Source organism: Telmatherina bonti (genome assembly GCF_933228915.1).
Source record: "Telmatherina bonti genome assembly, chromosome: 7".
NCBI classification, from domain to species: domain Eukaryota; kingdom Metazoa; phylum Chordata; class Actinopteri; order Atheriniformes; family Telmatherinidae; genus Telmatherina; species Telmatherina bonti.
In genome coordinates, this window is record NC_136625.1 from 14,661,999 (window position 1) to 14,677,765 (window position 15,767).

At 39.6% G+C, this 15,767-nt stretch overlaps 1 protein-coding gene across 1 annotated transcript in view; it reads left to right on the top strand.

Annotated features, from left to right (window-relative positions):
- Positions 1-15,767, top strand: part of LOC306758429 (retinal-specific phospholipid-transporting ATPase ABCA4-like) — a gene marked incomplete at both ends in the record, with an annotated part of 42,016 nt that overhangs the window by 17,321 nt on the left and 8,928 nt on the right. Inside the window, 22 exons of the mRNA XM_079243757.1 lie at positions 832-1,008; positions 1,871-2,093; positions 2,281-2,502; positions 2,702-2,906; positions 3,025-3,117; positions 3,661-3,867; positions 4,634-4,811; positions 5,143-5,274; positions 5,599-5,966; positions 6,289-6,470; positions 6,641-6,746; positions 8,128-8,333; positions 10,365-10,419; positions 10,660-10,716; positions 11,174-11,334; positions 12,655-12,779; positions 12,923-13,021; positions 13,259-13,540; positions 14,104-14,136; positions 14,240-14,345; positions 14,438-14,512; positions 14,638-14,807. Of these exons, the coding sequence (XP_079099883.1) occupies positions 832-1,008; positions 1,871-2,093; positions 2,281-2,502; positions 2,702-2,906; positions 3,025-3,117; positions 3,661-3,867; positions 4,634-4,811; positions 5,143-5,274; positions 5,599-5,966; positions 6,289-6,470; positions 6,641-6,746; positions 8,128-8,333; positions 10,365-10,419; positions 10,660-10,716; positions 11,174-11,334; positions 12,655-12,779; positions 12,923-13,021; positions 13,259-13,540; positions 14,104-14,136; positions 14,240-14,345; positions 14,438-14,512; positions 14,638-14,807 (3,462 nt within the window). The remainder of the gene's footprint in view (positions 1-831; positions 1,009-1,870; positions 2,094-2,280; positions 2,503-2,701; positions 2,907-3,024; positions 3,118-3,660; positions 3,868-4,633; positions 4,812-5,142; positions 5,275-5,598; positions 5,967-6,288; positions 6,471-6,640; positions 6,747-8,127; positions 8,334-10,364; positions 10,420-10,659; positions 10,717-11,173; positions 11,335-12,654; positions 12,780-12,922; positions 13,022-13,258; positions 13,541-14,103; positions 14,137-14,239; positions 14,346-14,437; positions 14,513-14,637; positions 14,808-15,767) is intronic.

The following is a 15,767-nucleotide window of genomic DNA, read 5'->3' on the forward strand; positions in this document are numbered from 1 at the left end:
ACACGCATGACGCTGCCAAGATGGTGGTAGGAACCGCCCACCGAGCTTCAATTTAGCTCTTCAGAAAGCTATGGCTGACGTCACAGAGGCTACGTCCATCTTTTTATATACAGTCTAGGGTTTTTACACAAAAAAAGGGGAATTCCAAAAACTTTGCATTTCAACAGATTGGCTTGTATGTGCACTGAATAATGGTTCATTTCAACCATTGTCATTTAAAGCACCAAATAACCTTGGCAGCCCCCCTTTCCCGTGTGTTTTGTGTTATTACAACCACATTAATGAGGCTATTTGTATGGATTCGTTACATTCCTCATAAGAGGAAAATCTTCTCCAGCTGGCTTCATTGTGCCTTCCAAATTTTATTGGTGGTTCACCATTAACTCATTACCTGCCCTTTAATCCTCCCATGTGCAGCACTTACATGCATTTTCCTTCTCTTTGATCTTCCTTTCATAACCAGACAGTATGTCAATAGCCCCTGGTGAGCACGAGCACTTTTAGCTGTTTACAGCACACCAGCAGGCTGTAATGGACCCAGTGGGAGACCTGCCTCTATACAATTGAATAATCAGATTGTAACAGAGCTCGGACTTATCCGCTTAAGCAAAGGCAATGTACATGTGGTGTGTGTGTGTGTGTGGCTTAAGAGACTATGGCTTTGGGATGTTTTATTGTGAAAAGAAAATAAATTGAGACTGTGGCTGGGATTATTTCATACAACAACTACAACAAAAATGCTTGAATGTAACTGCTTGTACAAGGTCTTATGAGATGAATGATTTGGAAATAACATCATTTCTGTCTTTGTCTTCCTCTGTTCCCTCTCAGGTACTGGGATCCTGGGCCCAGAGCCGATCCCATGGAGGACCACAGGTATATCTGGGGAGGTTTTGCCTACCTGCAAGATATGATTGAACATGGGATCATCAAGCTTCACACAGGGAATGACTGGCCACTTGGAGTCTACGTCCAGCAGATGCCATATCCTTGTTATGTTGATGACCTGTGAGTTAAGCTGTGATTGGTGCAAAATTAAACTTATTTTAAATTCTAGCAATTGTGTTATTGACAGATATTGTACATTAATAATTCCCAGAGGGGGGAATTCTGAATTAATAATCAAAATCTTTTATAATATCACCCAGAATCTGTTCAAAACATTTTGAACAGACAAAAACAAACTGGGTAATGTTGATATTTCTTTGGTAAAATTAAGTTTTTTGGCACATTTGTGAGCTGAATAATAAGTATTCATAATTAAATATCTACTGAGAAATTTAGCTGAATTATACACTGATTGGCAGATGGAAAGTGAAGCTTTTTCTTCTTTTTTTCTTCTGTCTGTGCATACCTCCGTGTTTGTCAAGGCAAAATATGGTCCTGGAGACACCTACTGGAGCCTGCATGATTGTGGACAGAATTAGCCAAAATGATAAATAAAAGTACAGATTTTTGTAACAAAACCTTTTAGATGTGTTGTTCGGATTACAATTAAAGTTAAATCTAGACATAGAATTCTCCAAATCATTGTGATTCAAGATTCAAGAAGTCAGCAGGCCTGACTACTACATAACAATCTGTAGCTGACCACGTGAATGATTTGGAGTTGGTGTTAGTTCAGTGTTCCCATAAGCAAAAACAAATGAGTATCTTCACTTAAATTAAACAGAGAATAATAAGAGTTCATATTTTAATGTCTTTCCTCTGGATTAGACTTGATTTGGAAATGTTGTGGGAAAAAAAACAACATCAACAACATAAAATAAGTACAGAAAGGTTACTACATATTGAATATTAGTGGTAAAAGACTAACAATAAGTCTCCATCTGTCTCCCTCTCGCCACCCCCCTTTTCACCTCTCATGCAGCTTTATGATCACCCTTAACCGCTGCTTCCCGATGTTCATGGTTCTGGCCTGGATCTACTCCGTGTCCATGACTGTAAAGAGCATTGTGCTGGAAAAGGAGCTACGCCTCAAAGAGACCCTCAAAGCCATGGGGGTTAACAATGGAGTCATTTGGTACACATGGTTCATCGACAGCTTCATCATGATGACTGCCAGTACGGCTCTGCTGACCTCCATCATTATGGTAAGTAAACAGTGGAACTTTAAAGGGAGATGGTGAGAGAAGTATTTGGTGCAAAACAAGGGTGACGCTCTGGTTTTGTAGGGTGTAATGGCGCCCTCTTGTGGATGATGGAAAGACAACTCCTAGTTTGGAAAAATCACTTACCTAAATCACTTATGGCTTATTAACACTCTGTTGATACTCTCAGGGTGGGAAGGTGCTGAATTACAGCAACCCAATGCTCGTCTTCTTCTTCCTGCTGACGTTCACCGTGGCCACCATCATGCAATGCTTCTTGATGAGTGTGTTCTTCAACAAAGCCAACCTAGCAGCTGCTTGCAGTGGCATCATCTACTTCACCCTCTACCTGCCTCACATCCTGTGTTTTGCCTGGCAGGATCGCATCACTCAGAACATGAAACTTGCTGCGGTATGTTTGTCTGTTTTTTAACTGAACCGAACAAAGAGTTGTCATGCTGTGTAGTAGATATATTAGTAGTAGATATTTCTGACGTATTAAAGAGAAATTGTACATGTTAATAAAAAAATGGATTTGAATTTGAGCTGGACTGAGGATTGTTTGAGTGAAACAAAGTGAGGTTTATTTGTGCATCCCTTTGCTTGTGCAGAGCTTATTGTCTCCTGTGGCTTTTGGTTTTGGAACCGAGTACCTGTCGCGGTATGAGGAGCAGGGTTTGGGTCTGCAGTGGAACAACATCCAGACCAGCCCCTTGGAGAAAGACACTTACTCCTTCCTCACCTCCATCCTCATGATGATCTTTGATGCCGTCCTCTATGCCATCCTCGCTTGGTATCTGGACAATGTGTTCCCAGGTTAGCCAGCTAATATATTCCATGTAATTTATATTTTCTGTGTACTTTGTACATCTTTTGTTTCATGTCATTTTTCATTACTGCACTCAACATTGATTGTAATTTTTCTTTTTTACAGGACAGTATGGCATTGGTCGACCATTCTACTTCCCACTCCAGCCCTCATACTGGCAAAGTCCGACACCTTCACATACAGAGATGGCCAATCAAGGTTAGTGCACGGATGTTATGACTAGAAGTTTGACAATATAAAGGAGCCCTTTACTTTGCTTTGTAAAGCAGCTGGACTAGAAAGGTATCATATCACCACTAGAAGACTCTCGTTGCTCCACAGAGGTCCGTTTAAGTTAAGGTTAAATCATGGAAACAGTTTTTCCTTTGCAACTAGTGCATACCTGAATCACCAGTTCTACTTCTTAAGCAGTAGATTTCCTAACTCTAATGATAGTTATCCTAGCTAGAATAAAAAGAGATTAGGTGCTCTTTTAGCTTCAACTGGAAAGTGGAAGCAAAGCAAAAACCAACCTGATAGGAATTTTATTATATCATGGATCATCCTAGCATTTCATACTGTTAGCAAGGCCAACCTGCACACTTACACCCTTAAGCAGGATGCATGGTACGACACCATGCTGTTTAATCCAAGTTAAATGATTTCCAAACAATGCAAGCTGGGTGATAAGATTTTACAGTGGTGACTTATAACAAGACAATTTATTCTATAGGCCTTAAAACAGAACATTTTCTCACCCAGATCCTGAGAAACCTGAACCAGTGAACCAAGACAAGGATGTGGAGAGCAGAGGCACGCCTGAGACCTACACATGTAACGGCTCAGCCAGCAAGAAAGTCTGTAAGCACCAAAGTAAGAGAGAACGACTGGAAAGAGAAAGAGAGCTTCTGAAACAACCAGAAGAAGCTCAAATCCAGGAAGAGGAGCATCAGGACTGCAGGGACGAAGGTGAGGAAACAAAGAACCCAGACTGCACGTCTCTGAGGACATCTGGTGGACAGATAAGGAATTACAGCGCACTTATGTTGTTTGGACAGAAGGTGAAGCAGATGAGAAAATGGTGAATTCATAAGAATTAAAACCCCAAATTTGAACATGTATTAAATAATCTTATTTCATACTGATAATAATACTTTTACACTGTGTCAATATGTCAGAAAAAATGTGGCAAGTGCTTCTTCATTCACTGCCGGTACGGATATTTACCAATATTTAGGTCAACAAAGAGTAAAAAGACAGCAGAACATGGTTTCCCTGCAATCTTTAAACAACTGAGACGTCCCTGCTTTGTGCAATCTGAAACAGAATCTTCAATAATCTCAACACACCTCATATTATACTTTTATACATCTACTGCCGTTCACCTCCTGCACTGACTTCCATACACAGGTTGCATTAAAACACTTTTTAATAAGAGGAAAGTTCCAACACCCTCACTGAGCAAGGTTAAAGCATACAGGCCACAAAGTCCACCAAAACAGTGTAAAACATAGCTACATAAATATTTTAGCATAAAACATAAGTCAAAAAGGTGTTTTGTGATTTATTTTATAAGCGTACGTCCTTTGCTTTGCTGGATGAACCTTTGCCTCAGTTACACTGAATAAAGGATGAGACAGAAGTACATAGAGATGTGTGATTTGTTAAAAGAAATAACAAATAACAACAAAACATTACTGAGATGAAGTTCTGTTTTCTTACTTTTCAATCCCAGACCAGTTGTTCTTTGAACCCGACCCTGTGGACCTGGTTTTGGGGGTGCAGATCCAGGATCTGGTGAAGGTGTTTGATGGAAGCTCCCGTCCAGCTGTCAACTGCCTCAACATCAATTTCTACGAAGGACAGATTACATCCTTCTTAGGGCACAACGGCGCAGGAAAAACCACGACAATGTGAGCAGGAACAGATAATAAAGCAGCCACGTTTGTGTTGCTCTGAAGGTTTTTAACATCTTTATGAATAACTGTCTGAAAGAGTTTGAAAAGTTGCTGAGTTTTTCTTCAATTAAGTTTCCCTCTTCCTTCGCAACTGATGCAATATTTGATAACTGCACAGCTTTTATCTAAGCCTGGAGATATTTCAAAAGATCCTGGCAAAGACTTTCCACTTAAATAGGATATCATGTTTTATTACACTCCTCATAAACAGCAGTTTTCTTCATCTCAGATGGATTTTTATTAACTGCTATATGACACCGACGCTGTATTTATTTTCTGTTTTCAGGTCCATCCTGACGGGTCTCTACCCTCCCACATCTGGCACAGCCTACATCAACGGAAGAGACATTAGAACTGACATAGACATCATTCGGGCTTCTATGGGGATGTGTCCTCAGTACAACATCCTCTTCAATCAGTGAGCTGCTTGAACCGATTAAGTTTCAAAGAAAGAATGACCTTCATCCTCATGCTTTCAAACAAAGGAAATAATAACTAATCAGGAAGAGAAACTCTGTCATAAGAGCAGACAAATATTACGTATTGATTCAGTGTTTGATTTTGATATTTGTTTACAGAAATGCACAAAGGACAGTTTTGATGAAGTGAGCAGCAGGCATTGTTAGCAGCCAATGTCCTTTCATTTAATACTGCACTCAGCAGCTTTTAGGGAATTTGCAATGTCTTACAATGTCCTCTTTTGTAAATACCTTTATTTTTTACTGCTCTTTTTGTGTTGCAGTCTCACAGTGGAAGAGCACATCCTTTTCTATTCACTACTGAAGGGTCGGACTCGAGAGGAAGCAAAGAGGGAGGTGGAGGACATGCTGGTGGACCTTGGACTGCCTCACAAAAGAGACGACGAGGCTCAGAACCTCTCAGGTCAGTCGCCTTTTTCTTCCTGTCTGTTCACGAACATGCAGGGTACTTTGATTGCATGTCATTGCAACAGAAATCTCATGCATGTTGCAGGCGGTATGCAGAGGAAGCTGTCAGTTGCCATGGCATTTGTTGGAGGGTCGAAGGTGGTGATTTTGGATGAGCCGACCTCAGGAGTGGACCCCTATTCCAGAAGATCCATTTGGGACCTCCTTCTCAAATACAGAACTGGTAAAAAATATGCTGCAAAGTCACAATCAACACATAAAAATTCATATGTATCGATGGATACACTTTAATGTTATGTTTTAGCTGTCAGAGATGCAGATTTTCCACTGGAGACTGTTAGGATTGAAATGGTAAATTCAAGGCAAGGAATTAAGCACTGAGCTGATCAAATGGGAAAATTCAACAACAACTTTAACAAAGAGAAAAAGAAACAGTCTCAAAATCAGTAGCATCTGATGGTGAAAACATTAGAAAGCTGTGATCACTTCAGCTTCTTTGTTCACAAAGAATGAGCTGAAACATTAAAAGGCTGCTTCCCACGCAGGCCGTACGGTAATTCTGTCCACTCATCACATGGATGAAGCCGACCTGCTGAGCGATCGCATCGCCATCATCTCCAAAGGACAGCAATACTGCTGCGGGTCGCCCCTTTTCCTCAAAAACTGCTTTGGCGTTGGTTTCTATTTGACTCTTGTTCGTCGCATGAAGGATCTGAAGAAGCGAGAGGTGAGCTTAAGCTTGGGCTGAAGTTACAACTCATTTCTGCAGTAGACTGGAGTAGATCCTTGAATAGGGACACTGGAAAATACTTGATTTTCTTCTTTTTTTTTTCTGTCCATTAAGTTTAATTTTGCATTTTAAAAAATAGTGCTCCTGTTTTTTGCATATTTTGCCAGAATGAATGTGACTGTGCCTCAGACTGCTCCTGTTCCTGCTCCATCTGCACCAGATACAAAGATCAATCTCAGAATCAGTTCCAGCAGCTGGAAAGAGTTCTGGACGGTATTTGCAAACTTTACATTTACTTCATTTCAAGGTTTATTTCAATATTTATGTCTTCACATTTCCTGCCTAAAAAGGAGTTGGCAGAAGTACAAACTTATGTAACCCTACCCCAATACTGCTGCACAATGTAATTCTCCAACTCAATTACTCTACTTACATTTCCCACTTCACCATAAAAAATAAAAAAGCAAAGATTTCCTGAGAATATTTCTGTTTAAAAAAAAAAAAAAATCCCCATCCTCTTTTTCAGCTGTTCTGCAAGCCTATATGTATTAAATATCTACATTTTTAACCTTTTCTTAAACTGTTATATGTTTTAAATGTCATTTAATTGATCAGGTAAGCAATTCCATAATTTTTACCTCTGACACTGTAACACTGCATTTTTTAATTCAGCTTTCCTCTTAGACCATAACCCACCCCTTCTCTTGCTGAAAATAGATTCTCAATATTATTTGGAAGTAGATCATTTTTGTCTCTAGGCTACTAAGCGATAGATATAGTCCAGCTCAGGACTCGTAAAAGTCACCTTTAAGTCCAGTTTATTCTGGATGAACACCATCATCTTCTTCAACAGCTTAGTGTGATATTTGCTGTAGATATTTCTTGTCCTGTGATTTATTTTATTTATGTGAGATGTTTCTTCCCCCCTGTATTTCTTGCAAAGCCAGTTTCACTTTGAGAATAACAAAGATATATTTGACCTTCGTCTGATAGTGAAACAATCAATCCTACTGGAGTGAAACAGTAGTACGTCTGATCCAGTTTAGCACCAGTCTCATACTATAACATCCCCCTTCTTTTGGAGTAGAGCTCAACCCACTCAAACTGATGAGAACAAAGAAAAGGCGTGTGTGCAAATGAAGTAAAGAGCGAAACAAGCTGGACTTCTTAAGTTTAGCTGTGTCTCAGCATGTGAACTCTCCCTCATGCCTTGGGCAGCAGGGATCACCCGGGCTGTTGTTATAAACACTTTATAAGAAGATGCTTTACAGAAATGTGCCTCCTGTCAGAACACTTCTGAACACACATGCACTTGTTAGAATTACCATCACTGACCCACTTTTCCAAACTTTAAAAGAAAAAAAAAAAAGACATTATTTTTCTGGTATTAATTCTTCAGCTGTGCGATCGGCTCATGAGGGTTTTCCTCTGCATCTGCCTGAGGGCACAATAGTTACGATACAGCACTACAAAGTTGTTCCTGCACAGATCTGCTCATGCACTTTTGTGTTTGAACATTGTTGTTTGTTTTTTGCTTTGTCTTTTGCATTTTAAGCAGTTTGTCCTCTTTTGTTCTTGCTTCAGATTTAGCTGTTTTGGGAGTATTTTGTTCTTCTGTAGCTCCTAAATGTGCGTCATTCTGTCTCTTCCCCAGGGGACATAGAGAGCATCACAAGCCTTATCCATCACCATGTCCCTGAGGCCAAGCTGATTGAGACCATTGGACAGGAGTTGACCTACCTTCTCCCCAATAAAGGGTTCAAACACCGAGCCTATGCTAGCCTGTTCAGGGAACTGGAGGAGACGCTTGCTGATATGGGTCTAAGCAGCTTTGGCATCTCTGATACATCACTAGAGGAGGTGAGGGCATCACCAGCTTGAGACTTGATGACATCACCACCTATAACCTTTGTGTGCTCCTTTATTTTAAACTTAATAAGAAACCCCAATTTATTTTAGTTTTGTCAATTGTTTTAAAATCAATCTATCAGTTTAAAAACTCTCAAAGAACATCAATTTTTCCTATTCTAGCTAGGAACCAGCTCATCTCTTAAGGGCATAAAATGAAACACAAAAATATTGCTTCTTACGTCTTTTTGGCAGTAAAAAAAAATGAAGAGGTATAATGTTGAAATCTGGGAAGCCCCCCCCCCCCCCCCCAAAAAAAAAAAACCCCACAATCCACTTTATTAATCATCTCTGGCCTTAATTAGTGAGGAATATGAGAATTATGACTATCTTGATTTACCAGCTCAGCAGCCATGGTGTCCTCCAGGCAGGGGTCCTACAATTCAATTCAGTTCAGCTTTATTTGTATGGCGCCACTTCACAACAATGTTGTCTCAAGGCACTTTATAGACACATCAGTTCAGGCCAATTCATAAACAGCCTAGCTAATAGAAACCAACTGATTACATCGAATCATGACTTCGATCCAATCCCCCATCCTGAACATGTCTGAGGCAACAGTGGGAGGGAAAACCCAGGCAGAACCCGGCTCAGGGAGGGCAGCCATCTACCTCGACTGGTTGGGGTGGAGAGGACAGGAAAGACAGATCAACACGTAAAGCTGGCCTTATTCAGGAAGACCTGTGGTAAAAAGGAGAAATATGTTAGAGATGGCAATACTGTCATGTATTTAAAAATTATGGAAAAGGAGCAAGGTACTAGTCAGTGCATCAGGTGACATCCCAATGACCGCATAATTAATGGATAGCTAGACTAACCTGGACAGTTGGGCCACGTACATGCAGACACCAACTCAAAAGATGCTCGTCCCTGTGGCTGCATAACTAATAGATGGCTAGACTACCTCTAACAATGAAATCAGAACAACTGATTCCCACCGATTAGAGAAAAAAAGGGGAAGAAATAACTTTCAGGAAGTGTTTCCTCAAAATAAAATGCAGAATGGATTTTAACAGGAGCAGAGGGGGTTCATGTTGGGGTCTGGAAGTTAAGCTATGTCAGAGAGCTGGAAAAGAGCTTTAGGTGGGTTTATCAAACTCTGGAGTGATGGTGCACTCTTCTGATGTGCAGCTACATCTGAGAAATAAAACAATAAAAATAAAAATAATAAAACTTTTCTGAATTCACGCCGCAAAATTCAGCATCAGAGGGGGAAATGCATTGTTAAATATCTAAACAAGTCTGGTGCATTTAGGAAGCATTTCCAGTTGACTGATGGATGACCTCTGTGATCATTCAGCAGGGGTAGCCGACTGACCATGTTAGGCTCATGTTGCTGCCAGTGACACAAAGAGATCCTTGAGTTAAATAGCTGAAAATTGTCGAAGTAAACTCCACACTGTCAATAGGAACATGTAAAATAAAAGAAGATTGCTCAAACATAAAGATCATTATCCTACACACCTCAGGCCAGATTGAAAGGGGTACAGGTTGAAGAATCTTCCATCTAATTTACAGCCTCTTACTTAAACATGATTTTAAAAAAACAAAACTGTGGAAACCTCTTCATTTACACTTAAAAAATATAACAGAACTAGTTGTTTTTATGAGGAATATTGACCAAAATCCATCACATATAAACTGCCAGACTGCTACAAGCTGACACAAAGTGCATTTATAAGTGATTCCCACCCAAACTTTTCATCTTGGACTGTTTTTTTTTCTTCTTTTGTTATATTAAAACTTTAAAGTATCAAATCAAAAGGAAACCTGGCATAAAAGAAATATGTCACATTTAACTGCTTTGTGGAAATCAGCTCCCACTCTGGTATTCATAGCAGTGGAAGTTTTCCCCAAATCTTTGCACATCACTGCAGATAGAAGATAAAAACCTTTATTCATTCAGGATAGAAAGAAAGAACTTAGATTAAATGCACTGAAAGTTCGTAAGGTTTATGGAGGATCTCCTTTTTTCCCCCCCAGATATTCATAAAGGTCACTGCGGATGGAGAAGCAGCGAATAATGCCGCCACTGCTGGTAAATACCACCACTGATATTCTACCCAGCATTTTCCTGGAATTGGATTCCTGACCCATCGGCCTGTCTCTCAGACATGTTGTTAATCCATTAGCCCAACGCCTGTATTTATTATGTGGTTATTCATGTGATTCCCATAGCTTGAATTATACCTGTGACTAGAACTGTAGCTGCAGGTGTGGATTGTATATGTGGTGTGGTTTTAACTCTAGTCTGTGTGTGTTCTTTTCCCCCCTCTAGAAGAGTGGATGATACAGGGAAGAAAAAATGGCAGAGTTGGTGTAGGAGGAGATGAAGGTCAAGACCCACTGGACAGAAATCTACTAATAAAACTGCTTTCCCCACCCTTTTTTCTGTTGGATCTACTGGACTTGGGTCATTGACAATACATTTTTTGCCGTTAATGAGGCTGACTGTGTGGGCCTGAGGGCAACTTTATTATAATAAATGCTTTAAACCTCATTTATTTAAGTTTATAATCCACATGACCCAGGTCTTGAAGGTTCAGCTGGTATAATTAACAAATTATAAATAACATTTAGTGTTAAAATTTTTGCAAAAAAATTGCTTCAGCTTCACATATTTACTCCTAAGCCCACTAGTGTAGTGCTCTGACAGGAAAATCTAAATTTAGGCATCGTGCTCAGTGGGATCTCAGCAGTGTAAAAGATCAGAAGCCAACAAAAAAAAAACATATTTGAAAAATGCTTTTTCTGCGAGAGTTGTGATAGCTGTGTTTTGTTGTTGATCACAGACCATAATGGGGTAGAGGACACACACCATGCATCAGACAGCAGTGCAGGAAAGGGCTCCAGGCAGGTGAAAGGTTGCACACTGGTCCTGAAGCAGTTCTATGCTCTGCTGGTGAAGAGATTCCACCACGCCACGAGAAGCCAGAAAGACTTCCTGGCACAGGTACTGGATTTGATGATCACATGGAACCACTGATGAGTGGATGGGGGATGGACTTGAAACTGAAAGTTTCCCACTGGCTTTGGGTGTGTGTATTGGGCAAAACATTTAAATGTAAAAATATCTAAACAGACAAACAACTGGAAAAGGAGGAAGAGCTCCTGGGTGACAACAGCGAATGTTTTTTCATTTTTGTAATGCCAATTTGATGAAATGAATCTGCAATTATGAAGATTTCTCAAATCAAATCAAACTTTATTTAAAAAACACTTTTTCTACTAAAGACAACACAAAGTGCTTTACATAATGAAAATAATTCATGCATATTAAAGTGAAAAAACAGCCAACACACACTAAAGTAAAAAATATAGCTAAAACCACAGTGATCCTCAAGCATTTGCACAGACATCGTTGCACATGTTGCCCCCCACCCTCCCACTCCATTCTACACAAACATGAACCCACTTTTTTTTATGTCTCTGAAGTATTAAAATTTTGAAACTAATTAATATCTGGCTTGATGCTGCTGTGAGGAAACAATGTCTTGTTGAGGATCTGATCGCACCAGAAGCCAGCCCACCCATGTCCATGGAGGCCACCACCACAACCACCTAGATCAGGGCACACCTGAGTCAAAACCACAGCCATAGGACTGCAGTGCAGGACCCCCCAGCCACCCAGACAAGGGCAATCACAGCAGCAACAAGACCCAGACTGAGCAGGCACAGTTTCCGGTGCAAAGGATCCCTTTGAAGAAAACATTGGAGTTAAGAGTTAAAATAAAGATAACAAACTATAATAACAATAAAAGTACATAGATGACTTCATTAAATAATGTATCAAAAAAGTAATAAAATATGATTAATTAAAAAAATAAAACATGTATTAAATTAGATTCAAATGTGATTAAACTAAACTATAAAGGTAGGTCTTAAACCTTTAAAAAAAAAACACAAAAACAAACAAACAAACAAAAAAAACCCATAAACAGTCTCTGGTAGGTTGTTTTACTGACAAGACACCTTTTCTTAAGTTTTGGTCTTTTTTTTTGTTTGGAACAACTAAAAGACCAGAGGACCTCAGAGTCTGCAAGCGCTCATAATTAAAAAAGCAGGTCAGATAGATAAAAGCATCCAAGACCTTTATAAAATTTATAAATGATTACAAAACATTGAAATCAAATGAAATGAACAGAGAGCCAATACAGCCATTTTAGAACTGGCGTAATGTGTTCCCGCCCTCTGGTCTGCTTCAGAAAATGTTTCTCTTATTATACTTTTCTTAAACTTTTTATGTCATTTCATTGCCTAACTGTAATTTCAGATCGTTCTTCCTGCCACGTTTGTCCTCATATCTCTGATCTTCACGTTGATTGTTCCTCCGTTCGGAGAATATCCCAGTCTGACCCTGACCCCCTGGATGTATGGACAACAATTCACCTTCATCAGGTCAGACACAAGCTTATTTAATATAGCAACACAACACACACATGGTTTAAGTAAAATAACTTTTGTCATACTTAAAAGATTCATTTAGATGATTTTGCTTAACATAACTTTGTTTCTTTGTATTCTTTCTTCATCACCTTTAGCAACGAGCGACCATTTGACCCCAAAATGAGACATTTCACAGAGCGCTTGTTAACCCGACCAGGTCTTGGCACAAGATGTATGCAGGGAGAACCACTAGGGTGCGTATTAAAACACAACGCTGAATATTTGACTTTTGTCCCATTCTTCATGCCATACATTGAAAAAGCAGGTTGTACATCTTCACTCTGCTAAGTGCATTTAAGAACATCTCTGATCCTTATTATTTATGTAGAATAATTAAACAAAAACAAATCAAATGTTTATTTTCCCTTTAGGTTTATACATCCTACATCCTGACAGATTTGTTCCTCCTCTTCTCCTCTCCCTCCCTGCAGGATGCCCTGCAGCAACAGCACCTCAGCGTGGGAACAGCCGGACGCCTCTCCTGTGGTCATGAACATCTTGCAGAGTCCTGAGTGGAATCAGCAAAACCCATCTCCTTCCTGCCAGTGCAGCTCCAGTAAGAAGCTGACCATGATGCCCATCTGTCCCATCGGAGCTGGAGGCCTTCCCCCTCGTCAACGAGTAGAAGCCTCAGGAGACACCATGCTGGATCTGACAGACAGGAACATCTCCGACTACCTGGTGAAAACATACCCAGCTCTCATCAGAACCAGGTAAGTCTGAATATACTGGAGATAATTAAGCTGGGGAAAAAAAAAAAAAAAAATCTCCACATCACCATATTTTTCAGACCACAAGGCGCACTTGATTATAAGGCACAGCCTCAGTTACAGAGTCTATTTCTGTGTTTAAATCATACATAAGATACACCATGTTATTGGACGCATGCTAAATCAAAAGTAAAACAAAATAACAAAAGCAAAACAGTGAGTTTGGTTGAACTTCATTCAACCATGATATGTGTTTAAAAATATACACAAACACCCTGTTTACACCAATGTCCAGCTGTTGGAGTTCTTTTGTTGATCCTCCCGTAATGATGGGAGGCAAACTCCAAATTTATTTTCTTCATTTGATTTTTTACTGTGGATTTTGGAACTCAGTGCACACCTAAGGCACACCGTCAATTTTTGAGAAAAAGAAAGGCTTTTAAGTGCGCCCTATAGGGTGGAAAATATGATAATTCGGCTGTTAAAACTTTATAGCACTCTGGCTTGTTTATAAATGTTGTGATAATCACCTTTCTTCACAATGAAACTCTGATTTTGTCTCACAGTTTGAAGAGCAAATACTGGGTGAATGAACAGAGGTAATTCAATTTCTGCAAGTTTCCATCTGATCGTTTATTTCGCTTCGTTTCCCTCTTGAGCTCATTGTATGGAATAGTGAATGTGAATCTTCTCTATCATCAGATATGGAGGCCTGTCAGTCGGAGGGCAGCTACCCATCCTGGATGTAAACCCAAACGACATTCAGAATGTTTTCCATCAACTGGGACGAATGCTCAACATCACCGGGGTAACTTATCTTTCTTTATTCCTTTACTGCGAAGACAAAAGTAGCCCATAATATCCATCCAGTCCATTTACAGTCAGCATCCTTGTTCACAGGGTCACTATTGCAGACTTGCACTGAGGGATCTTGGGACTTTCCTACGATACATGGAGAGTGAATTTAATGTAAAGGTGAGATTTTCCATTCATGTAAAAGATTTGCTTTCCTCTTAAATGACTGATAAATGTTTGAATGAGGAACATAGGAACGGTCTGGCAGCTGTGAGATGTCTGTAATATCTTAACTCCTCTGTTAGGTATGGTATAATAACAAAGGCTGGCACGCCATGGTCGCCTTTATGAACGTGGCCAATAACGCCATTCTGCGAGCCTTCATTCCCCCATCCGCTAAACCCATTGAGTTTGGCATCACCGCCATCAACCAACCTCTGAACCTCACCAAAGAGCAGCTTTCTGAAGTCACGGTGTAAGTAAATCTGTTTAGTTATTTTCTATTCTAAAATTGGTTTATTGGTTAGCACTGGTTGCCTGCCAGTTTCATACTTAATTTGAACATTTCCTGTTTGTTTTTTAATCATTCAATGGAAAGGGACCAACTCACATATCAGAACTGATTGAACTACACACTCTATTGAGGGAAATGATTTCCTCCTAGTCATTACAAAATCCAGACTCAAAACCAGAAGCAATGAGGCTTTTTCTATACTGGGACTCACACTGTGGACTGAGCTGTCCTTCCAGATCCAAATGGCCTCCACTCTGGAAACTTCTATTTGTGTTTAAAACACCTTGTTCTTGGCATTTAGCACAGCATGAGAAGTGTGTGGTCTCTTTTTGTCTTTTAGTGTATTTAAGTATTTTAATGTCTCATTGTGTCTTCATGAAAGTGTTTTATTTTTTAATCATTTAAATTCTTTTGGTGAATTTTAGTCTTTTAATTGTTTGTAGTTTTGACATTTTTGGTGTATTCTACCTTTCTGTTGTTTCTTTTTTTTTTTTTTTAGCTTGTCTAAATCTGATCTCATATTTGAATCCATTTGATCTCTTATTGCTTTTAATACACATTGGTCTTTTAATTTCTTTTAGTGTAATTCAGAGTTAAAGATTTTTGTTGTTATATGTCAGGTACATCTGTGTATTTACTTTCTCATATGTTTTCATATCTTTTTGGATTGGACTGGCCTGGTTAAGGTGTAAAAACATATCCAGGAGGTAGTTACTTTTTCTGGCTTCAGAATCTGTCAAGCTGTCAGAGGGCAGCGTTGGTGTTATTTTTACTGTGGAGAAAAGTATCAGCTAAGAGGGTGCAGGTTCATAATATTCCCATAGCAGGACAGGAGTTTGGAGAGTTTATCCAGGAACTACAGCTGTACAGGGACTGCCTCCAGGTCTACTTCAGCCTGAGAAGGGAGCAATTTGACAGCAT